Source organism: Mobula birostris, chromosome 7 (assembly GCF_030028105.1).
Source record: "Mobula birostris isolate sMobBir1 chromosome 7, sMobBir1.hap1, whole genome shotgun sequence".
Lineage (NCBI taxonomy): Eukaryota > Metazoa > Chordata > Chondrichthyes > Myliobatiformes > Myliobatidae > Mobula > Mobula birostris.
The window spans coordinates 180,318,935-180,343,996 of record NC_092376.1 but is presented as its reverse complement, the minus strand read 5'-3'; the positions used below and the strand labels follow the sequence as shown (position 1 = coordinate 180,343,996).

The 25,062-nt window shown below is 40.1% G+C and overlaps 1 protein-coding gene across 1 annotated transcript in view; it reads left to right on the top strand.

The window, feature by feature from the left end:
- Positions 1 to 25,062, top strand: part of LOC140200616 (protein diaphanous homolog 1-like) — a 460,372-nt gene that overhangs the window by 341,631 nt on the left and 93,679 nt on the right. Inside the window, exons 19-24 of the mRNA XM_072264176.1 lie at positions 1,069 to 1,162; positions 1,659 to 1,753; positions 9,104 to 9,205; positions 13,429 to 13,668; positions 19,098 to 19,227; positions 24,106 to 24,231. Of these exons, the coding sequence (XP_072120277.1) occupies positions 1,069 to 1,162; positions 1,659 to 1,753; positions 9,104 to 9,205; positions 13,429 to 13,668; positions 19,098 to 19,227; positions 24,106 to 24,231 (787 nt within the window). The remainder of the gene's footprint in view (positions 1 to 1,068; positions 1,163 to 1,658; positions 1,754 to 9,103; positions 9,206 to 13,428; positions 13,669 to 19,097; positions 19,228 to 24,105; positions 24,232 to 25,062) is intronic.

Sequence of the window (25,062 nt, the reverse complement as noted above, 5' to 3'; positions counted from 1 at the left end):
CATTCTGGGAACAACTGAATTGAGCAGCTCTAGGGTGTGAGGCAGAGATTTGCCAGATGGAAAATAGGATAGAGCACCTGGTGCCTGGAAAGGTTGGCATTGTTTCCCTTGGAGATTTGAAACTGATCTTTAGCTTTGTGAATTTTTTTTTCAATAAAGAGAGCTATTTTCATTTTCTCATGACAGGTTGGTAGTCAGAGGCCACAAATTTGTCAGTTGACAAAAGAACGAGAAGCAGGATGAGAATTTTCCTTTCATTTCAGGTTCAGATAATGTCGAAAGCACTGATTAAAAGGAGACAATAACCTACAGAAGGAAATTAGATAAGTTCTTGAATTTTCAAAGCTTCAAGAAAAGGGCAGGGAATGGGCTTGATTGGTCTGATTTAGACTTAAAGCTAAAGTGGGAATCTTGCTCCTTCACACATTTCTACTATCAAAGGTATTAGCTATCATGGGAAGTATAAGAGAGAAAATTCTTTGTCGGATCCTGATGCTTTTGTGATTCAAAGATTCTTCAGAAGTTAAGAATGAGGCATAAACGTTGTTGCTGGCGTCCGTTTTTTAAGTATTACAAGAGTGGAACTGAGAGAGCAAAGAAAGCGCAAAGGGAAAAGCAGTTATGGTCATCCATTCCATTGTGAACAATTAACTTATAAAATAGCCAGATTGAAGGGGTGTGACACCTACTACTGAAGGCTAAGAAGTTTCTAGAAAAATATAGAAGCAGCTGTACCATAATTATTGGAAAATTCATTGAACAATTACATGCATACAGGTCATCCTAAAAAAATACAAGCATGCATAGGAGAGTTAAACTACAATAAAAATACAAGGAAAATAACAATTGTACACCCTCAAATGTAAATGTTTCCACACAAATAATATCGTCAAGGATCTTAAAATGTACTACAATTTAAAACACCTATTTTCACTGGGATGTAAAGGGCACTAATAATAATTATTGTCCCATTTGTCTTTATTCATTCATGCTACAGTATATACATGTGTATTGTTGAATGACATTTTAACTTGAACTTATTCTTATTTCTTTTTACACACAGTTAAGAAGGAACAACAAGACACAGAGGACAAAAAAAACACCCAAAAGAAAAAAGTTAAAGAGCTAAAAGTGCTGGATGGCAAAACAGCTCAGAATTTGTGTAAGTACATTGATAAAATGCTGCAGTGTTTATTAATATGCATCTATGAACCTTTGGTCTGACAGAATAAGGTTAATGAATTTTTCTCAAGTTTGATATAAAGGTCTGCTTTATTTATCACATGCACATTGAAACACGGAAGCAAAACAGTGAATTGCATTGTATTGCATCAAGTCAAATCACTGAGGATTTTGCAGGGCAGTCGGTAGGTGTCGCCAACACAACATGCCCACATCTCACTAACCCTACTCTGTACATCTTTGGAATGTGGGAGGAAACTGGAGCACTAGGAGGAAAGCCATATGGTCACAGGGAGAAGGTACAATGTACAAACGCCTTATAGGCGGCAATGGGAATTAAGCCCCAGGTGTCAGCTTTAAAAGATGATTATTGAATGGTTTTCCGTGATTGTTTAAATTGATGCAGAATTAATTTTGATATAAATATACTTTATATTTAAACTGCACATAGATATAACATGTTTTATTTTGTGTAGCAATCTTCTTGGGTTCTAACCGTATGCCATATGACCAAATAAAAAGAATGATCCTTGAAGTGGACGAGAAAACTCTAACAGAATCGTTGATCCAGGTAACTGTCTGCAATATTTCTTACAACTAATTTACGGTAGCAGTTTTGCTAGATACTAATTGTGAGATGAGTATAAACCATTTAAACTAATCTTATGTAACCAAATACACGTTGCTATATTTCTGAGACCCCACTGGGTTTCCTTGGCTGCATAAGTCTAAGGAAGACACACTCCAGTCCCTCTGTAGATGGCTCTCCCACCCCAAACCGCAGTTTGTGAGGATGCTGTGTAAGTTGCTACCCTGTTACAACTCAATACCAAGAGTTAACAGGCTCCACACTGCATACGACTAAAGGAATTATATTTCTGAAGCATACTTAACTAAAGAGTTAGTAAAGAAAAGAAAGAAAAAACACAAGGCCCATTGTAACTGAACAGTCAAATGTGCAGAAGTTGGAGCTCACTTTGAACTTCTCTGTCACTCATGCGCTGGGCCCTCGGTCTGTGTGAAAGCACACACCACCTTCCAAACGTCACTCGCAATCCATCTCGAACAAACGGGCCTCCCACCGAGTCATATCCTACGATCGGTTCTCCCCAGCGTCTTCTCTCTTCATCTCCCACCGAGCAAAAGTCCCAAGACCAACCTTAGTATCCCTCACCAAAAAAAACCTGCCCCCTAGTTCCACCATCCTAATCGGATGGCACGCATTCCTCAACATCCCTGTTTTTCATCTATAACCCAAACAGGCTGAAAGCAGAACAGACTGCTCTTACAGAACTGCTAAATGAAATACTTATAAGACCTTGAGATATAGGAGCAGAAGTAGGCCATTCGGCCCATCAAGTCTACTCCGCCATTCAATCATGGACTGATCCAATTCTTCCAGTCATCCCCATACCCTTTGATGCCCTGGCTAATCAAGAACCTATCTATCTCTGCCTTAAATGCACCCAGTGACTTGGCCTCCACAGCCGCTTGTGGCAACAAATTCCACAGATTTACCGCCCTCTGATTAAAGTAATTTATCTGCATCTCTATTCTAAATGAACATCCTTCAATCCTGAAGTTGTGCCCTGTTGTCCTAGGCTCCCCTACCATGGGAAATAACTTTACCATATCTAATCCGTTCAGGCCTTTTTAACATTCAGAATGTTTCTATGACATCCCCCCCCATTCTCCTGAACTCCAGGGAATACAGCCCAAGAGCTGCCAGATGTTCCTCATACAGTAACCCTTACATTCCTGGAATCATTCTCGTGAATCTTCTCTGAACCCTCTCCAAGGTCAGTATATCCTTTCTAAAATAAGGAACCCAAAACTGTACACAATACTCCCAAGTGCCTTATAGAGTCTCACCATTACATCCCTGCTCTTATATTGTATACCTGTAGAAGTGAACGCCAACATTGCTTTTGCCTTCTTCGACACTGATTCAGCCTGGAGGTTAACCTTTAGGGTATCCTTCACAAGTACTCCCAAGTCCCTTTGTATTTCTGAATTTTGAATTTTCTCCCCATCTAAATGAAAGTCTGCCTGCTTATTTCTTCCATCAACGTGCATAACCATACACTTTACAACATTGTATTTCACCTGCCACTTCTTTGCCTATTCCCCTAAACTATCTAAGTCTCTCTGCAGGCTCTCTTGTTTCCTCATCCGTACCTGCTCCTCCACCTATCTTTGTATTATCAGCAAATTTAGCCGCAAATCCATTAATCCTATGGTCCAGGAATTCTGCTGTCAATGTACAGGAGGTGGCTTGTCTTTTGATATACTGTACATAATTCCCATTGGCATCACTCTCACAACCTGCTCCAACAATGCGTTATCTGCCTCTGTTAAAATTTCAACTTAATTAGCTTGTCGGTAGGTGTGTTACTAACTTAAACTGAGGAACTCAGTGGGTTAGACAGCCTCTATACAGGGAATAAATAGTTGACATTTTGGGCTGAGGCCCTTCATCTGGAGTGGACAGTAAGGAGGAAGAATTCGAAATAAGTGAAGCAGACTACTGTATTGCTTTGGTGACAACTGTTGAATGAAGTAGAAATTGCGCCTACCTGTGCCTTACCAGTGGTAGTTGCACAAAGATGGCATGGCACGAACAGTGAGGATCCTTGATGGATGCTACCTTCTGAAGGCAGTGCCTCCTGCAGATACTACCAGTGAGGATGAATGTGCCTGTGAAGTATTTGAACAGAATCTGTCTCTACTTAAATTACTGTGCACTTGAATTACCCATCCAAGCCATGATGCAATCAAGTTGGATATTTTAAACAGCACACCTGTAGAAGCTTATTAGAGTGTTCGATGACAAGTCAAACATCCTTAACCTTCTGGGCTCAGGACAGGTCATCCAGTGTGTTAATAACATCATAAGACCTAGGAGCTGCACCATTCCATCAAGCATGATTTATTACCCCTCTCAATCCTATACTTGCACTTTCTCCCCATAGCCTTTGACACCCTTATTAATTGAGAACCTATTAATCTCCACCTTAAATATACCCAATGAGCTGGCCTCCACAGTTGTCTGTGGCAATGAATTTAACAGATTCACCGGCCTCTGGCAAAAGAAATTCCTCTCATCTCTGTTCTAAGGACATCCTTGCATACTGAGCCTGTGCCCTCTGACCATAAGACCAGAAGGTATATCAGCAGAACCAAGTCTACTTCGCTATTTCATAATGGTGGATCCAATTTTCATCTCAGCCCCAATCTCTTGTCTTCTCCCTGTGTCCCTTCATGTCCTGAACAATCAAGAATCCTATCAACATCTGTCTTAAATATACATAAAGACTTGGCCTCCACAGCTGCCTGTGGCAAAGAATTCCACAGATTCACCAAATAAATTCCTAAATAAAATTCCTAATGGCTAAATAAATTCCTCCTCACCTCCATTCTATAAGGATGCCCTTCTATTCTGAGGCTGTATCCTCTAGTCTTAGACTCTCCCACCTCGGAAACATCCTCTCCACATCCACTCTCTCAAGACCTTTCACAATTCGATATGTTTCAATGAGGTTACCCCTCATTCTTCTGAATTCCAGTGTATACAGGCCTAGAACCATTAAATGCTCTTCATATGATGAGTCATTGAATCCTGGAATCATTTTCATGAACTTCCTTTGAACCCTGTCCAGATTCACCACATTCTTTGGTAAGATAAGGGGTCCAAATCTGCTCACTATACTCCAAGCAAGGCCTCACCAGTGCTTCATAAAGTCTCAACATCACATCCTTGCTTTTTATATTCTAGTCCGCTTGAAATGAATGCTAACGTCACATTTGCCTTCCACACTACTGACTCAATCTGCAAATTAATCTTTCAGACTCCCAAGTCCTTTTGAGCCTCAGTTTTTTATATTTTCTGTCCATTTGGAAAAGAGTCAGCCCTTTCATTTCTTCTACTAAAGTGTATGATCATACATTTCCCAACACTGTATTTCATCTGCCATTTCTTTGTCCATTCTCCTAATCTAAGTTCTTCTGTAGCCTCTCAACTTTCTCAAAACCACCTGCCCCTCCACTTATCTTCATATCATCTGCAAACTTTGCAACAAAACCATCAATTCCACCATCCAAATCACTGACATGTAACATAAAAAGAATCAGTCCCAACACAGACCCCTGTGCAACACCACTAGTCACCAGCAGCCAACCAGAAAAGGTTCCGTTTATTCCCACTCTTTGCCTCCTGCCAGTCAGCTAGGATCTTTCCTGTAATACCATGGGCTTGTAGCTTGTTAAGCAGCCACATGTGTGGCACCTTGTCAAAGGCCTTCTGAAAATCCAAGTGCCCAATATCAACTAATTCTCCTTTGTCTAACCTATTTGTTACTTCTTCAAAGAATACCAAGATTTGTTGGGCAAGAATTTCCCTTGAGAAAACCATGCTGACTACAGCCTCTTTTATCACGTGCCTTCAAGTACCCTGAGACCTCATCCTTTATAATCAACTCCAATATCTTCCTAACCACTGAGGTCAGACAAACTGGCCTACAGTTTCCTTTCTTCTGCTTCTCTCCCTTCTTGAAGAGTGAAATGGCATTTGCAATGTTCCAATCTTCCAGAACTATTCCAGAATCGAGTTATTCTTGAAAGATCATTACTAATGCCTCCACGATCTCTTCACCCACCTCTTTTAGAACCGTAGTGTGTACACTATCTGGTCTGGGTCACTTATCTACCTTCAGACCTTTCAGTTTCCCAAGACCTTTCTCTCTAGTTATGGTAACTTCACACACTTCAGACTGATGTAAAATACATATTCAGTTCATCTGCCATTTTGTTTCCCTCATTACCACCTCTCCTGCTTCATGTTGCAGCTGAACGATATCCACTCTTGCTTCTCTTTTACACTTTATGCATCTGAAAAAACTTTTGGTGTCCTCCTTAATATTATTGGCTAACTTACTTTCATATTCCATCTTTATCTTCTTACTGTTTTTTTTTTTAGTTGCCTTCTGTTGGTTTTTAGAAGCTTCCCAATCCTCTGCCTTCTAATTAATTCACTAATCTTTTTGCTCATTTATATCCCCTATCTTTGGCTTTTATGTGGCTTTGACTTCTCTTGTTAGCCACGGTTATGCCAACTTGCCTTTAGAATACTTTTTCCTCTTTGGGATGTATATATCCCGTGCCATCTGAAATGGTTCCAGAAATTCCAGTCATTGCTGTTCTGTAGTCATCCTTGCCAGATTTCTTTTCCAATCAGTTTTGGTCAATTCCTCTCTCATGCCTCTGTAATTCCCTTTACTCCATTATAATACTAATACGTCTGACTTTAGCTTCTCCTTCTCAAACTTCAGGGTCATTTTCCTCTAAGGGTTATTTTACCTTAAGCTCTCCAATCAATTCTGGTTCATTGCACAACACCTAATCCATAATAGCTGTTCCCCTAGTGGGCTCAACCATGGCTGCTGTAAAAAGCCAACTCGCAGGCTGTCTAGAAACCTGATTTTTCCATTTACCTGCATATTGACATCCCCCATGACTATTAAAATATTGCCCTTTTGGCGTGTACTTTCTGTCTGCCATTGTAATTTGTAGACCACATCCTTACTACAAGTTCTGTATACAACTCTCAACAAGGTCTTTTTACCCCTGATCTGTCCACAGTGTTTTGATGCCTTCTTACCCTATGTCACCTCCTTCTAATGATTTGATTTCATTTTCTACCAACAGAGCAATGTCACCCCCTCTGCCTTCCTGCCTGTCCTTTCAATGTGTATCCTTGGACATTGAACTCCCATGTATAATCTTCTTTCAGCCTTGATTCAGTGATACCTACAACATACCTGCCAATCTGAAACTGTGCTGCAAGTTCATCTACCTTATTCCATATACTGCACACATTTAAATATAACACCTTCAGTCCTGTATTCACAATTTTCGATTTTTTTCCTCCTTTTATGTTGCAACCCATCCTGTTGACTGCAATTTTGCCCTATCAACAGCCTCTCTTCACTGCACATTGCCACTGTTTGTAAACCAAAAACCTCATCTTCAGCACTGTCATCCACCTTTCCTACAATACTTCGTGTTTTGAAATATACGCAGGTCAGGACGCTAGTCGCACTATGCTCAACCTTTTGATTCCTAACTTTGTCTGAGGTCTTACCAACATCTGCCTCCACAACCTCTCCACTAACTGTTCTGGCACTGTAGTTCCCATCCCCCTGCAAACCTAGTTTAATCCCCACCATGCAGAGTAGCAAACCTTCCCGGTAGGATATTAGTCCTGCTCCAGTTCAGATGCAAACCGTCCCTCCTGTACAGATCCCACCTTCCCTGGAAGAGAGCCCAATGATCCAAAAATCTTACGCCCTCCCTCCTACACCAACTCCCTAGCCACATATTAAAGTGTATAATCTTCCTAGTTCTAGCCTCACTAGCATGTGGCATGTTAGCCATCCTAGCCATCCTGAGATCACAAACCTGGAGGTCTGGCCTTGAACTCCGTATGCAGAACTTCGTCACTCATCCTACCCATGTCATTGGTACCTACATGGATCACGACTTCTAGCTGTTCACCCTCCCACTTAAGAATGCTGAGGACTCGATCCAAGGTATTCCAGACCCTGGCACCCGGGAGCAACATACAATCAAGGATTCTCGTTCTCACCACAGAAACTCCTGCTTGTACTCCTAACTAAACAATCTCCTATCACCACAGCATGCCTCTTTTCCCCCCTTCCCTTCGGAGTCATAGAGGCAGACTCAGTGCCAGAAACCCAACCACTGTGACTTTCATCGGTTAGTCATTCCCCCCACCCCCCGACAGTATTCTCTGGTCCTAAACTCTGCATTTAGCATCCTCTATTCAGGCCTATCAATATTTGATAGTTTTCAAAGAGACCCCCCCCCCCCCCATTAATGTCTTGCAATTTGAAGCTGTTTACTCTCTTCACCGCTGATCCCCTGATGTAGACTGATGCATGTTTGCTCTCTTTCCCTTTCGTGAAGTCAACAATCAACCCTCTTGTTTTACTGACATTGAGTGAGAGGTTGAATGATAAACCTGTAGTTACCAGAAACCTCATCTAAATACAGAACATGCTGGAAGCATTCAGCCAGTCAGGCAGCATCTATGAAATGGGAAGCAGTTTTGAAGAAGCTTGACAAGCTATGCCTTGACCTCTTTAATGTGAGGACTGGTCTTAAAAGGAATTATTTTACTGATACTAGACAACATGAAGTATTAATTCTGTTTCCCTCTCCATAGGTGCTGCTTGATATGCTGAGTTTTTCCAGCAATTTAATTCTTTTAAGTTCAGCTTTTTTTTTTTAAGTCAATGCACTTGACAATGTCATATAAGAAAGTGAGTTTGATAATACCAGCTGACTGATGAATGTTATGGATGAGTTGGCAGTTCTTAATATTAAAGCAATATTGTGAAATCTAATCTAATCATCATGGGAGCTTAAATGAGCCTGAAAATGCAATGATGAGTATTTGAAATTAACTTTAACTGAATTGTTCATGATTGTTTTGTTTACCATTATCATGTTTCATTAGTTGTATTATGTTTAAATTATTGTTTACTATATTGCTTTATAAGATTCACGCTAGTACTTATTTAAGCCCATCACCCCTACTGGGGCATCGGGTACCAAAGGTAGCTTGCCAGAGTTCCCTTTCTTGGGCCAGTCTTTCATGCGTCTCCAGATGTACCAAATTTCTTGGTGTATCCTCCTCTCCCAGGCATGAGGCCTTTGACGCTTCTGTTAGTGATTCCGTAGCACTTGGCTTTTACAGGATGGGGTTGCTCGTCCCATGCCCAATTCTCCTCCTCTTTCAGCTGGGCTGGAACTGTCCATGGTGGAGTTATTCATGTTGATGGTGTTCGCTAAAGATACTGCTCAAACTGTAGACAATAATACACGCCTGTCTTCTTTTCAGAACCTTGTTAAGCAGCTTCCTACACAGGAGCAATTGAATGCTTTACTTGAGCTGAAGGACGAATACAATGAGCTGTCAGAACCAGAACGTTTTGGAGTAGTGGTATGTATTTTTACACTACTAAAATGGTACTCAGTTCTTTTTCTCGGGCAGTCATCTTTCGCTAACTGTTGCGGTCTCAAGTTGATTTCTCACCTTTGTATCAATCAGGCTCCGCAATACTGCATATTGTTTGTCCTACTCCCATCAGGGAGGAGGCCACATAGCATCCACACAGTTAGTTTCTCCAAGTGGTAAGGTTGATCAACACCTCCACCCACTAACTTCACCACTACTTTATTATTTTCTGTCAGTTACTGCATGTACAACCTAGCGTCACTTTATGGACAATCAGTCCATGTGTAAAGGCTATCTTATGAATTTAGATTTATTGTGTTTTTTTTATTAGTGTGTTCTTTATCTTTTTTTGTGCTACATTGGATCCATAGTAACAATTATTTTGTTCTCCTTTACACTTGTGTACAGGAAATGACATTAAACAATCTTGAATCTTGCATCTTGAATTCAAGCTGCATTAAATTTAACTTTGCACTCAACATGAAATGTACTAATTTATAAGACAGCCTTTCGAAACGGAGCTGTCTTTTCAAACCAAACGTCACTCATGATCAGCACAGGAGCAGAAATTGGCCCATGAATAATCAATGAATACTAAAAATGCTATATTCTTGAACATTAGTCAAGGAAGTTATGCTACGGATGAGATTTTGTTTTTTTTTGTTGCAATGTCACAGAAGGATAATAGTTATGCTGGAGAAAAATTATTCCCTGCTGTTGTTTGAGTCACAGCCAGCCAAAATCTGCTATTAAATCCTGTGAAGCGCTATAGGGCAATACTTTCAGTCGGTCACCTTTTATTATGGCTCCTCTCATCTTCAACTAACCTTGCCTGGCATCATATTAAAATCGGGAATCAATTTCTTTCCAACAAATATCCACTTTCATTGTGACGATATTCAATACCTCTCAGAAAAATAAAGCTTGAAGGAAGCCACTGGCTGAGCACTTGATCTTTTCTCTGGTAATGTCCCAAAAAGATTTAATTTTGTTTCACTTCATTTGAATGATGTGCTTTTTAAAAATCAGCAGTTAGTTCCACCTGTGTGTACTTGAGGCAAGCTTATCATTCTGCTTCCTTGGCTGTGGAGACAGTGTCACTTTTTATTTTACAGTGTATTCTTGGGTTACCTAGATCTACAGGGGTAAAGGGAATTTACAAGAATGCCTAAAGGAAAACAAACTGTAGGGGGGAGTATCCTGTCTGTGTCCATGTACCCCTAGGTAACGTGAAAAATAAGACCATAAGGTATAGGAGCAGAATTAGGCCATTTGGTGCATCAAGTCTGCTTGACCATTTCTTCACAGCTGATCCATTTCCCTCTCAGCCCGTCTTCTGCCTTCTCCCCATATCCCTTCATGCCCTGACTAATCAAGAATTTATCAACCTCTGTCTTAAATATACCCAATGGCTTGGCCTCCACAGCTGCCTGTGGTAACAAATTCCACAGATTCAGCACACTCTAGCTAAAGAAATTCCTCCTCATCTCTGTTCTAAATGGATTATTCTGAAGCTGTATCCTCTGGTTTTAGACTCCCCCACCACAGGAAACATGCTGTCCATATCCATTCTGCTGACAATTTCAAAAATATTGTCCTGGTACCATTGCAGTCAATATTGTTAGTCATGTATCAAACAAAAAAATCAACATGTATTTTTCAGGGAAAAAAGTTTTCATTGTGCAAACTAATCATCATAAACCAACTGTTATTTTTGCTCTAGTCATCCCTACTCACACGTGATTCTACACTTTTCCATCCAGCCCCTTTGTTCTCGAGCTTCTTTGTCCATGTAGGAGGGCAGGGTTAGATTGATCTTAGACCTCAGACTTCAACTACTGCACAGAGTCTTGCCATCTTCAGAAGTTTTCTGATGACTCTGCCATAGTTGGATGCATCAACAAGGGAGATGAGGCTGAGTACAGGGCTACGATGGGAAACTTTGTCACATGGTGTGAGCAGAATTATCTGCAGCTTAATGTGAAAAAGACTAAGGAGCTGGTTGTGGACCTGAGGAGGGCTAAGGCACCGGTGACCCCTGTTTCCATCCAGGGGGTCAGTGTGCACATGGTGGAGGATTAGAAATACCTGGAGATATGAATTGACAATAAACTGGACTGGTCAAAGAACACTGAGGCTGTCTACAAGAAGGGTCTCTATTTCCTGAGGAGACTGAGGTCCTTTAACATCTGTCAGACAATGCTGAGGATGTTCTACGAGTCTGTGGTGGTCAGTGCTATCATGTTTGCTGTTGTGTGCTGGGGCAGCAGGCTGAGGGTAGCAGACACCAACAGAATCAACAAACTCATTCGTAAGGCCAGTGATGTTGTGGGAATGGCACTGGACTCTCTGACGGTGGTGTCTGAAAAGAGGATGCTGTCCAAGTTGCATGCCATCTTGGACAATGTCTCGCATCCACTACATAATATACTGATCGGGCACAGGAGTACTCAGCCAGAGACTCATTCCACCGAGATGCAACACTGAGCGTCATAGGAAGTCATTCCTGCCTGTGGCTATCAAACTTTACAACTCCTCCCTTGGAGGGTCAGACACCCTGAGCCAATAAGCTGGTCCTGGACTTATTTCCATCTGGCATAATTTACATATTATTTAATTATTTATAGTTTTATATAGCTATATTTATACTCTGTTCTTGGTTGGTGCAACTGTAACAAAACCCAATTTCCCTTGGGATCAATAAAGTATGTCTATCTATCTATCTAAAAGGTTAGCAGAATATCATGGGCCAAAGAACTTGTGCTGTGTGGTAGTGATCTTATTCTTTCACAGTTCTTTGGAATGGAGTTTCAAACAGTTAATAGTACTCTGAATGAAGGAATTTATTTCCCATCTTTGTGCTATGTGGACGACTGTATCCTGAGTCCATAGACCCTAGTTCTGAGCATTGAAATCAGATGAAACAACCTTTCAGGAAATTACTGTTTTATTGAGAAGTATCTCTACAAACTCTACAACCATTCCTCATAAGGCAACCACCAATGTTGGTGACTACACTTTGCCATATCAGAAAGCTGAATGTTGAATGTAAGTAGAGTTTTAAGCTGAAACCTTATGAGAAATTCGTCAGACCACATTTGGAGTTTTGTGCCTCTAATCTAAGGAAAGAAGTGCTAGCATTGATGAATTTCCAGAGGAGGTTGGCAGGAATATCCGGAGAATTAGAGTGTTAACTTATGAGGAGCATTGCTGCAGTTCAGAAGAATGGGGGTGGGGGATCTCATTGAAACTCATCAAATATTGAAAGGCCTAGATAGAGTGAATGTGGAGAGGATATTTCCTACAGTGGGTATAAGTGGGTATATCTAGGACCAGAGGACATAGAAGGATATCTTTTAAGAACAGAGATGAAGAGGAATTTCTTTAGTTAGCGGGTGGTGAATGTGTGGAATTCTTTGCCACATAAGGCTGCGGAGGACAATTTATTGGGTATATTTTGAGTGGAGGTTGATACGTTCTTGATTAGTAAGGCTATCAAAGGTTATGAAGAGAAGATGAAAGAGTGACGTTGAGGAGGGATGCTAAATCAGCCATTATGGAATGGCAGAGCAGACTTCATGGGCCAGATGGCCCAATTCTGCTCTGATGTCTTCCGCTATAAATCTGCTTTGTGAAAGCCTACATGATGATTGGAACACAGAGGGCAGCATAGATAACCAGAGCTTGCAGCTTCCAATAAGGATTATTTGGAAAGGATCTTCTAAGATAATTATCAATGTTTTATTAAGTAAACAAAGAGCTTGCAGTTACATAATATTTTCAATAACTGCACTTTTGACAGCTATCTCTTGGCCAGTGGAACATTGTGTACCAATGAGCATATCTCTGAGAAGAGAATGCTAATGTTCAATTAAAATTTTCAGCATTTAAGTGTTCTAAAATACTCTCCAAGCAATAAGGAACTCATAAATTCATGATGGAAATGTGGCAGCCAATTCATGTACAGCTTTCCCTAGTTTGCTGCAAATTAAGAATTTGTGCAGCCAACTGCAAGGACAATTGCTGTGCATGCCTATGCAACATTTAGACAGTGCTTCTGATGGCATGATGATCCCTAAGGTTTACGTTGCTATTGTTCTAATTTGTTTGCCCATTTCTGATAACATACTGTCACAAAGATATGATAATATCACATTTTCTAGTTTCCTGTCTAATTTATGAACTTCGTTTGTATTTCACAATTGCAGATGAGCTCTGTGACCCGCCTGGAATCCCGTCTGAATGCAATACAATTCCAGCTGCAGTTTGAGGAGCAAGTTAATAACATTAAGCCTGACATTGTGTCAGTGAAAGCGGCCTGCGAGGAAGTGAGATCCAGTGAAAATTTTTCCAAGTTAATGGAAATCATCCTTTTGATAGGGAACTTCATGAATGCAGGATCGCGGAATGCTGGAGCATTTGGATTCAACATTAGCTACCTTTGTAAAGTAAGTGGTATTGCTGAAGTGCAATTATTACAGACATTAATATTTAATTTTCTCAAACAGGAACTAAATGGAGCCATGAAATGTCCTTGGCAAGTTGGATTAAGAGGAATCCCAAAACACTCTTTTACATCTATTAGGAGGGTAGCAAAAAAAAAAAATAGATCCATTCCAAGTCTAAAGGGAGGTGCTAAGCAAGCTAGGGCTTTTCTCTTTGGACTGAAGTAGCATAATAGAGGTGTACAAGATGATATGAGGCATCGATTGAGGGGATAGCCAGAGTCTTTCTCCCAGGGAAGAAATGCTAATACTGCAGGGGCAGAATTTTAAGGTGATTGGAGGAAAGTATAGGGCAGATATCAGAAGTAAGTTCTTCACAAAGAGTGGTGGATGCATGGAAGCCCCTGCCGGGAATGGTTGTAGAGGCAGGTAGATTAGGGCAGTGATTCCCAACAGGGGAAGTTACATGTCCTAAGGGGACATTATGAAATAAAAGTTGTCGGGGGGCATTCAGGATCCTGGGTGGGGGGGGGGGTGAAGGAGGTGGCAGTAAGCAACACCCTAACTTGAGGCACAAGACGTAACCAGCCGTATCAACTTGTTGCCGTCAACAACATCCAATAAGCAATCCCAGTTTGTGTTAATTTTTTATTTTAATTTAGCCCTGTTAACGATAGATAAATATGTACACTGCGGTTTTTATGAGTCTGAAGACAGTGAAGCCTTGAATTCTAATCCTGCTAAGAAACTGAAACTGTGGAAGGTGCATTGATATAATGTTACATACCTGGAGCATGGTTTTATTCTATTCCCATCAGATCAGCGATGTCCCATGTGTCTTATTTGTAATACTGTACTGTCTAATAAAGCCAAGAAACCATTACGATTGTAGGAAGACTTCCGTAAAAGACACCCTGAAAAGGTTATTTATGGTATTACTCAATTCCAGAAAATGAAAGAAGCATTTGAAAAGCATTACACACGAGTCATTTATCAAGAAAGTTAAAAATGACCTTGTTAGTGTTCTCATTGCTTCTTATAACATTTCCAAAATGATAGCAAACTGTGGAAAATCTCATACAATTGGTGAAAGATTAATAATGCCTGCTGTATCAGAAGTGCTCACCACTGTTCTCAAAATGGATACCAGTGTTTTAAAATCAATTTCTCTGAGTAATAACTCTACAGCTTGTCGTATTGAGGAAAGGAGTGAAGAGTATCGACTATGCACAGAGCTACGAAAAAAACCAGAATTTGGGATATAACTGGATGAGTCAAATATGTGAGACAATGAGTCATTGCCAATGGCATATGTTTGGTTTATCAGAAATGGAAAAGTTTATGAAAATTCTCTTTTGTAAAATGTTTTTTAAAAAATCAACGTAGAGTCAGTAGATCAGTAGTAGTCAATCTACAACAAGCTCAAAATGTATATTGAGGATAAAAGTATTCTGATTAGGAACGTGATTTCTTTTGCAACAGATGGAGCACCATGTATAACAGGTTGCCATACTGGTTTAGAGGCACTTAGGAAAAAAGAAATTCCAAGTCTGTTTGCAATCCATTGTATAATTCATTGTCAACCCCTCACAACCAAAAACCTCAGCCAGTGACTTTTTTTTAAGCATGGCTCTTGTACTACCTGATATCAACAAAATTGTAGCTCATCCATTAAATTGCAGAATATTTTGCCAGTTATGCCAAGATAACAATGAAAAATATGAATGCTTGCTTCTTCACATTAAAGTGCATTGACTGTCAAAAGGCTGCTGCTTAAAACATTTCTTTGACCTCTTTGACACTATGGTTGACTTTTTTCTCAAAGTCATCAAGAGTTAGGGAAACAAGATTGATATTCTACATGGAGATGTGGCTTGCTTAGCTGATCTGTGTGACAAAATGAACATTGTAAGTGCGAAACTGCAAAGTGAGAATTTCAGTTTACTCCAGGCAAAAAGTGCAGTGTCCACTTTTATGGAAAATTAGAAATATGTAAAACAAAACAGTGGAAGAAGAATGTTCTCACAATTTCCCTGCATGGAAAGTATGGCACTCTCTTTCACAGGCGGTGATTTGAAGTGTACTGCTTATACCTGCAGTTACTGAGGAAGGATTTTCAGAATCAATACAATTTGAATGATCTGGAAATTCCAGAGTGGGTAATTAACCCATTTCTTTGCAAGGTGGAAGTACAGGAAGAGAGCTTGCAAGAAGAAATTATCAAAATTCAGAATGATGAAGAAGCAAAAATGTTTTCCAAAAATGTCATCTTTTGTGGTATGTGACTATACTGTCATACGAAGTTTCCTGATCTTTGGAGAAGAGTTAAACTGCTCTTCATTGTATTTCCATCCTCCTACCTTGTTGAAAGAGGCTTCAGTGCATTGAACTACATACTCTCAAAAAACATACACCGCTTGGATATTGTTACGTGTGGGGAGGTTATTGCTGTCACAACTTGAACCAGATATTTCAACTCTGCTAAAAACCATCGAGTTCAAGGATCACATTGGTATTGAAAATGCTTTACAGTAACAGGTACTGTGTAAGCTAGGTTTAAAAACAAATAAAAGTTTAAAGCAGAATCGTTTTTCTCATGTTAGCATGCGGTAGACGTATTTTTACCCTATGGGTGTGCTGGAAAGTATATTGTGCTTATGAGGGGTGTTGGCAAGTATGAAGATGCTTTAGGAGAGCGATGGCAAGTATGGAAGTGCTTTTGGGGGCTTTGGGCTTAAAAAAAAAAGGTTGGGAAACACTGGATTAAGGACATTTAAGAAACTCTTAGATGGACACATGGATAATGGAAAGATGGAGGGCTATGTTGGAGGGAAGCGTTTGTTTGATCTTAGAGTAAGTTAAGAGGCCAGCACAACATTGTGGGCTAAAGAGCCTGCACTGTGCAGTAGTGTTCTATGTTGCTGAACTTTGATCTTTGTCCACCTGTTGCTATATGTTTTTATGTTTGTTAAAGTTTGTATGTTAATATGTTTTTACCTTTTGTTGATGGGTAATTAATGAAACCCTTTCCATCATATTTCATGAATCATCTATAAGTCAGGGATATGAAGGCATTTACTTCATTTGCCCAAGTGAGTGCATTTCCAACACTTGGAAGAAGCTTGACACTTTTCAGGACAAAGCCACCTGCTTGAAGAGTATCCCATCTGCCACCCTAGTCATTCATTCCTTTCACCAGCAGCACAAAATGGCTGCAGTGTTTACCGTCTACAAAATGTACTGTACCTATTTGCCTTGGTTATCCTGACAGCAGTTTCCAATTCTAAGACCTCTATTGCCATGAACAACAAAGACTACAGGCACATGGAAACATCACCCCCATCTCCAGGTCGCTCACCATCTTGACTTGGAGGTACTTTGTAGTTCGTCACAGCTTAAGCAACGGCAGGATAGCAGCCCCTTCACTAAAGGATCTTCAGTGGTCTAAGGAGGTTGTGTTGGATTCTGATGTTTTTAATCCAAGGTTCTTTCAGAAGTCAGAAAAGAGGCATAAAACTTATTGCTTCACAATTGTTCTATCAAGTGCTAATAGGACAAAGAGAATTGAAAATGGACAGTGACAGAGGTCTTCTAAGAGAAGGGGCAGAAGCAGCAACGATGGTGGGACCTCGTGATCAGCTCCTTTTATACCATAGTTAAGAAATATTCTATTCAAATTTGCAGATAATAGTCAACCAGTCAGATAACCCCTATTCAAATAATGCAACACCGGAAAAGCTTCCAGAACTTTCCCAAATGCCACAAAGACTGTAACCACTGGAGTACACACTGACCAACTGCATATACATACTGTGATCACTAGGAAACATACTAAACAGTTAAGTGCATGTAAAGTAGTTGTATATAAAATACAAGCAGGCAGTTAATTATGAAGCTGCAAAGTAAATAACAATTGAACAGTCTAATCCAACAGTTGGTTGTCATTGGCTTCTTCAGGGCAGTTAGAGTGTGCAATATTGTGATTCGACTAGAAGATACAGGAGCTGAATTAGGCCATTGGACCCAACGCCTCTGCTCTGCCAATTCATCACGGCTGATCCATTTTCCCTCTTGACCCCAGTCTCCTGCCGCCTTCCTGTATGCCTTCATCCCCTGACTCGTCAGGAATCTGTCAACCTCTGCCTTCAATGTACTCAATGACTTGGCCAACACAGCTGACTGGCAAATAGTTCCACAGATTCACCATTCCCTGGCTAAAGAAATACCTTGACTGATAAATACAAGAGATTCTGCACATGCTGGAAATATTGAGTAACACATACACTGCTGGAGGAACTCAACAGGTCAGGCAGCATCTGCGGAGAGAAATGAACAGTCTGCACTTAGTTCACGACTCTTCATCAGAAATGGAAAGGCGGAGGAGAAGCAAAGCCAAAACAAGAAGTTGAGGAGAGGAGGAAAAGGACAAGCTGGCAGATGATAGGTGAAACCAAGTAAGGGGAAGGTTGGTGGGTGGGGAAGAGGAGATGAAATGAGAACCTGGAAAGGGGATAGGTAGAAGAGGCTGAAGAAGGAGGGATCTGATAGGAGAAGACAGTGGACCGTGAAAGAAAGGGAAAAAAGAGGGCCATCAGAGGGAGGTGATGGGCAGTTCAGGAGAAGACAGGTGAGGTGGGAATCAGAATGGAAAAAGTGGGGGGGGGGAGAAATTTTAAGGTTCATATTTGATTCAGGAACAGAAAGGGAGAGCTTGGTAATGCCCAGTGCATTGGAGTGAACACACAAAGCCAGTAATGAATGCTAATGGCTTTGTAATACTTTCACTCATTATTTATTGATTAACTTGAGCTCTTCAAGCTTGGTAAAAATAACCCACTTAATTCCCTCGATTCTTTTATACACCCACACAAGTAGCCCACATAGACGGTAAGAATGAAATACTGAAATAGATGCTTCGGCTTTGCCACATTTCTACAGTGCTTCAGTACATTTGAGCTTGGGAGGCAGTAAAATACGACATTGCTATTTGTTTACCTCATGTCAGCACATATTGAAATTACATGGAACATGGATTTCTTGTAGGAAAACTTTAACTTGTGTGTAAGCAGGCTGGCAGTAAATCAGCATGCATTTCAAAGCTGCCCCAGTTTTCATTTTCCCTTGACATAAGTGTAGTAAAAGTGTACAATAGAATTGTGGTTACATAATTAGTTAATATTCTAGAAGCCTAGAAGAACTTGGTGAGAAGAAATCAGAGCAAATTCAATTATACTGTATTGGTATCTGTAGTGGTGACAAGAATTGCTATAAAACCCCATTTATTTGGTCATATCCTGTCAGAAAGGGAATTAGCCGTTCTTACACAATCTGATCTGCCTAACTAGAAATCTATAGAATGATGGTTGATTGGTAACTGCCTTCTGAGATGGCCTAGTAAAAGTTAATATTTTTCTCCTTTCTTTTTGCTGCAGTTGAGGGATACGAAATCAGCTGATCAGAAGATGACACTGATGCACTTTTTAGCCGAAACCTGTGAAGAACAGTACCCTGAAGTTATTCACTTCACTGAAGATCTAAACCATGTGGAAAAAGCAAGTCGAGGTAAAGAGTTTGTTAAGCTTTTAAACAGAGAATGACCTACATAATAACCGGAAAGTATTAATCTCGTCGTCCACTAATGCATCTTGTGAAGTGAGTAGCCATTGATTAGAACTGGTATGGCAGCCATCTCTGCCTCTGACCTACTTAACAATGAAAACTCTGCCTCCAGTACACGGTTTGTTTTTATTGGTATTGCACAATGCTTTTAGATTTCTCTCATATCTATTAAAATGCTGGATCATTTTAAAAGGAAACAACGGTTTGAGATTGATGCAAACCCACTGATGTCAGCAGCCTCTCCACAGATGTACATTGACAGGGATTTGTGCAAATTTATTTAGAAGTCAGAGCACTGGTTTAAAGTATACTCATTTCGCAGTAAAAATTATCATCGCTAGGGCTCACTGTGGTTCCATCAAGAGCTTTCAGTGCTGTTTTTGCCTTAACACTTTTTTGACTAAGTGGGAAAACAATTCTTGAAATATAAAATTAAATTAGGTAAATCTTAAATGTAAACAAAATTGATAGGTCTGGCTTTGATATTGTGACTAGAGATCTCACCTCCAATTCCAGAAACGGGTAAAATTACCAGACTAATCTATGAAAAATCAAAAAGGTTAATGTTCTTTTTCAAATGAAACGTTAACATTTTTCTTTTGACTTGTTTCAACAATACCTAGTAAAACATAGAAAGGTTATTTGTTGTGGGTATTATAAACCCGCAGCTCATAAGTGAGTCACCTAAGAAAAACTGTGGAACAGCTGAGCAGACATGCAATGATACAGGTATAGATAGATTTAGAGAGGTGTTTGTAGAATGGACTGCAGGCTTAGGTCCCACTTCCTAATAGGTATGAAAATTCAGTGGTTAAGGTTCTAGGCAAGCAGCCTGCATTCTTAAACGTTGATCCAGTGATACAAAGTCACTCTGTGTCAACAGGATTCAATTTCAAGTAATTAAGTAAATCTGGAATTGAACAAAAAAGGTAACTACAATAATAATCCTTCCAAACTGTTGTAAACAAAACACCCTCTTAACCAACACCCATCAAGGAAGAAAATTCAACCAATCCCCAAATATAGTTTGTCTGTGACTTCCAATGGACCAGTTGTGCTAATTAGTACATAACACCTCAATTTAGGACAAGCAGGGATGGACAGTAAATAAGATCAAAAGATACAGGAGAAAAATTAGGCCATTTGGCCCATCGAGTCTGCTCTGCCATTTCATCATGGCTGATCTATTTTCCCCCTCAGCCCCAGTCTCCTGCCTTCTCCCTGTATCCCTTCATCCCCTGACTAATAAAGAATCTGTTAACCTCTGCCTTAAATATACCCAATGACTTGGCTTCCACAGCTGCCTTTAGCAACAAATTCCACAGATTCACCATTCTCTGGCTAAAGAAATTCCTCCTCACCTCCATTCTAATAGGACGCCCCTCTGTTCTAAGGTTTTGGCTTCTGGTCTTAGACTCCCACAGCATAGGAAACAACTTTTCCACATCCACTCTATTGAAGCCTTTTAATATTTGATAGGTTTCAATGAGGTCACCCCCATTCCTCTAAATTCCAGTCTGCAGAAGCCCAGAGCCATCAAACGCTCCTCATATGACAAGTCTTTCAATTCCAGAATCATTTTCATAAACCCTCCCCAATGTTAGCACATCCTTTCCTAGATAAGGGGCCTAAAACTGCTCACAATACTCCAAGTGAGCCCTCACCCGCACTTTATAAAGCCTCAACATTACAGCCTTGCTTTTATATTCTAGTCCTCTCAAAATGAATGCTAACATCACATTTGCCTTCCTGAGTAAACCTGCAAATTAACCTTTAGGGAGTCCTGCACAAGGACCCCCAAGTCCCTTTGTACCTCAGATTTTTGAATTTTCTCTCCATTTAAAAAGTAATCTACCCTTTTATTTCTTTAAGCAAAGTGCATGACCATACTCTTTTGAGCACTGTATTCCATCTGTTACTTTGCCCATTTTCTGAATCTGTCTAAGTCTTTCTATAACCTCCCCTAGTCCTCAAAGCTACCTGCCCCTCCATCTATTTTCATATCGTCCACAAACCTGGCCGGAAATGCATCCAAATCATTGACATATAATGTAAAAAGAAGCAACCCCAACTCAGACTCCTGTGGAACGCCACTAGTCACTGGCAGCCAATCAAAAAAGGCTCCCTTTATTCCGACACTTGCCTCCTGCCAATCAGCCAATGCTCTGTCCATGCTAGTATCTTTCCTATAATACCATGGGTTCTTAATTTGTTAAGCAGTCTCATGTATGGTACCTTGTCAGAGGCCTTCTGAAAATCCAATTACATAACATCCACCAATTCTTTGTTATTTTTGCAAAGAATCCAAGCAAGAATTTCCCTTGAGGAAACCGTGCTGACTGCAGCCTATTTTATCATGTGCCCTGGAACCACATCCTTAACAATTGAATCCAACATCTTCTCAACCACTGAGGTCAGGCCTATAGTTTTTCTTTCTCCTGCCTCTTTCCTTTCTTGAAGAGTGGAGTGACATTTTCAATTTTCCAGTCCTCCGGAACGATGCTAGTATCAATTGTCACAGTTATCACCACATGTCCATATCAAATATTTAAAAAATGCAAGATATTGTTGCTATTGATGCAGTAATGGAATTGCAGATGTGTAAGAGGCCAGAACTGAACTCAATGATTGAATTCAAAAGGTCATAGGAAAATATCACAGGAACAGAGAAGTGTGAGGCCATACAGTGATTTTTAAAGCAGCCTGATATGTTGTTGAGATTGATACTGTATAGTATTAGGGACTTCCAGGCCAACGAGCCCACGCTGCCCGATTACATCCATGTGACCAATTAACCTACTAACCTATACACCTTTGGAATGTGGAAGGAAACTAGAGCACCCGGAGGAAACACACTCCTTACAGACAGTGGTGGAATTGAACCCACGTCACTGGCACAGTTGTAGCGTTACATTAACTGCTACAAAGCCGTGCCGCCCCAACGTATTTGGTAAGCAGTTGTGATAATACAGTCGATGTGCTCAGGAAGTTAGATTGGGCTAAAAATAGAATGATATAGTTCAACCAATCCATTTAAGTTAAGATTATACACAATGATTGAGGCAGTGGATAAGGGCAAGAGTTATGGCTTATCTTTTTTCTATTACTATATGTTGGATATTTTCCCCTCATTGAGTTGATCAGAAATTCAGATACAGATTTATTTATCACTTGTACATTGAAGTATAGAGTAAAATGTTTTGTTTGTGTTAGCAGCAACCGGTACACTGAAGGTGCAGCCCTCAAATATCACCACACAGTCTGGTGCCAACTTAGCATGCCCACAACGTTCCACAAAACAAGAGAAGAAGCAGCAGCAGCAGCAACAACAACAACAAAATAAAATAAGCCAACAGCTACAAAACAACTCCCTTCCCATCCCTTCCTCTCACACAGCCAGACAGACCTCCAATCCCAAGATAGGTTGCCTGAGCCCTGACTTCTCACGCCGCTCCCAAAATCATCCCTAGGAAGAAAGAGCATTGGAAATTTAGAGGATCTGGAGGGTGACATTATCCAACACCAGTTGTACATGTAACCATCTTGCATGTACAGCTGGTGTTAAGTAACAATATCAAGGAGTAGTTTCTTGGTAAAGAGTCAAGGCTGGATCCTGAGGAGACTCCAGAGCTATCCAAATGGGAAGAAGACTGGTTTTAATTCTTTTGCCCTGCTTCATTCACACTTTTCAATAGTGAGGAAATTGTTAAAAAACCATGTCTGTTTGCCATTCTGTGACTTCTTCCAGACAGTAAATATATATGAAAACTGTCAAGAGTGTATTTGTTCTTGGAAATTATGTTCTTGTTGTCACAGAATTCTACTGTGTAAACAGTGCCACTGTCCTTCTCAAGTCTCACTAACTAACAGTTAGTCCGTTGTGGATTGTTTGTGAATATAGGAACAGAAGTTGGCCATTTTGCTCCTCATACGTGTTCATCGTTCAGTGAATTTGTTGCTGATCCATGACCTAACCGCATGTACTTCCTCTTGTTGAAGAAAAATCTATTAACCTTTGATTTAAAGTTAACAGTTGACACAGGCATGTGACATTTCATATTCATAAAGTAATACAGCACAGATACAGAGGCCCTTCAACCCAACTCGTCCAACTAGTCCCATTTGCCTATGTTTGACTGATATATCTATAACCTTTCCCTCTACGTGTACCTTCCCTACTGTTTTCTTATTGCTGCCTCAGTCAACTTTCTTTGCATAGTCATGTTGTCCCTCATATCCCATTTCAATCTTTCCCCTCTCAGCTGAAACCTATGCCTTCTAGTTTTAATTCTCTTTCCCTGGGGGAAAAGGGACTGTGCATTTATCATATTTATGCCCCTCATGATTTTATACAGCTCTATCAGGTTCACCCATTGGTCTACTTTGCTTCAATGAATAAAATACCTATCCTGCCCAACCTTTCCCTATAATTCAGTCCCTTGAGTCCTGAAAACATTCTCATGAATTGACTTTGCACACCTGTGAAAGGGAGTTCCAGATTTTCAAAGCCTTCTCAATGTAGAATTCCAAAAAAAGGCAGGATTGTGTACCTCAGATCTGTATTTCCCAAGGACCAGCAATTGTTTCAGATCTGATCTGCAATATCAGATCTCTTACAAGATATACAAGCCTTTCCTCATACAACCTGTATACTTAGGTTATTTCCTGTTAGAATCACTGAATGACAATTAGTAACCTTGGCTGGTTTCCTTCCTGAGGATAGTTGGAGCTCAGATCTATTCCTGTAATTGCACTCAATGCATACTTGAGAAGCTGTAAAATAAGTGGTTCACAGACACTCTATATCTTTCTTGTCTACAGTTTCAGCAGAAATGCTGCAGAAGAATCTGGAACAAATGGGGAAGCACATCACTAGACTGCAAAAGGACCTTGATAGTTTCCCACCATCCAAAGACGAGCAAGACAAATTTGTAGAGAAAATGTCGATATCCTTTTACTTTAACAAACCAACTTAAAGCTGGTTCTCATGCTAGGCAGTACCTTACTACTGCCAGTGTTTCTTACTTTTAATCAGGAAATAGGAAGACCTGTATAGCAGCTTTCGTGTTCATTTCAGGATGTCTGTAATGCTTGACAGCCAACAAGTTACATTTTGAAACAGTGTTCACTGTTATATTGTATATGACCAACAATCTTCTACAATTTTGATAATGGCTAGTTAATTTAATTTCTTTCTTGTAATGTGTATGGAGGGATAAACATTGGCCTTGTTTTTTCTGTGATCTGATGTTGCTTTGGCACATATAAGTTAACAGATCTTTGGTCTTGCGAGTCAGCTAAAGAAACAGAGGATCCACTCGTGTAATCTTCACTCAGTATCATAATGGGGGGACAGCTTTTAATGTTCATGTCAAGAGGAAGTTAAATCTGACAGAAGGGGTAGCATCCACTAAACCAGAGTGAAAGTGATCATGCAGTTAGATGTAAAAGAATGGAATACAGAATATGAGATGGAGCCTTGAACTTGGTTTCTTCATTCCGGTTAATTCCAACTTTATGATACTGAAAGCATTGGGTAGCAGATAAACATATATTGCTTTCATATTGCAATTTTATTAAATGATGAGTTTAACCTTTGTAAAGCAAGGTTACTTGAGAACATTCTTTGTAAAGAAATATCTTAATTAGCACACTTACATTTGCAAGAAAAATTTTATAAACCCTTTGCAGTGACTGGATTTTCTGCATTAATTACTCATAAAATGTGGTCTGATCTTCATCTAAGTCACAATAATAACCATATAACAATTACAGCAT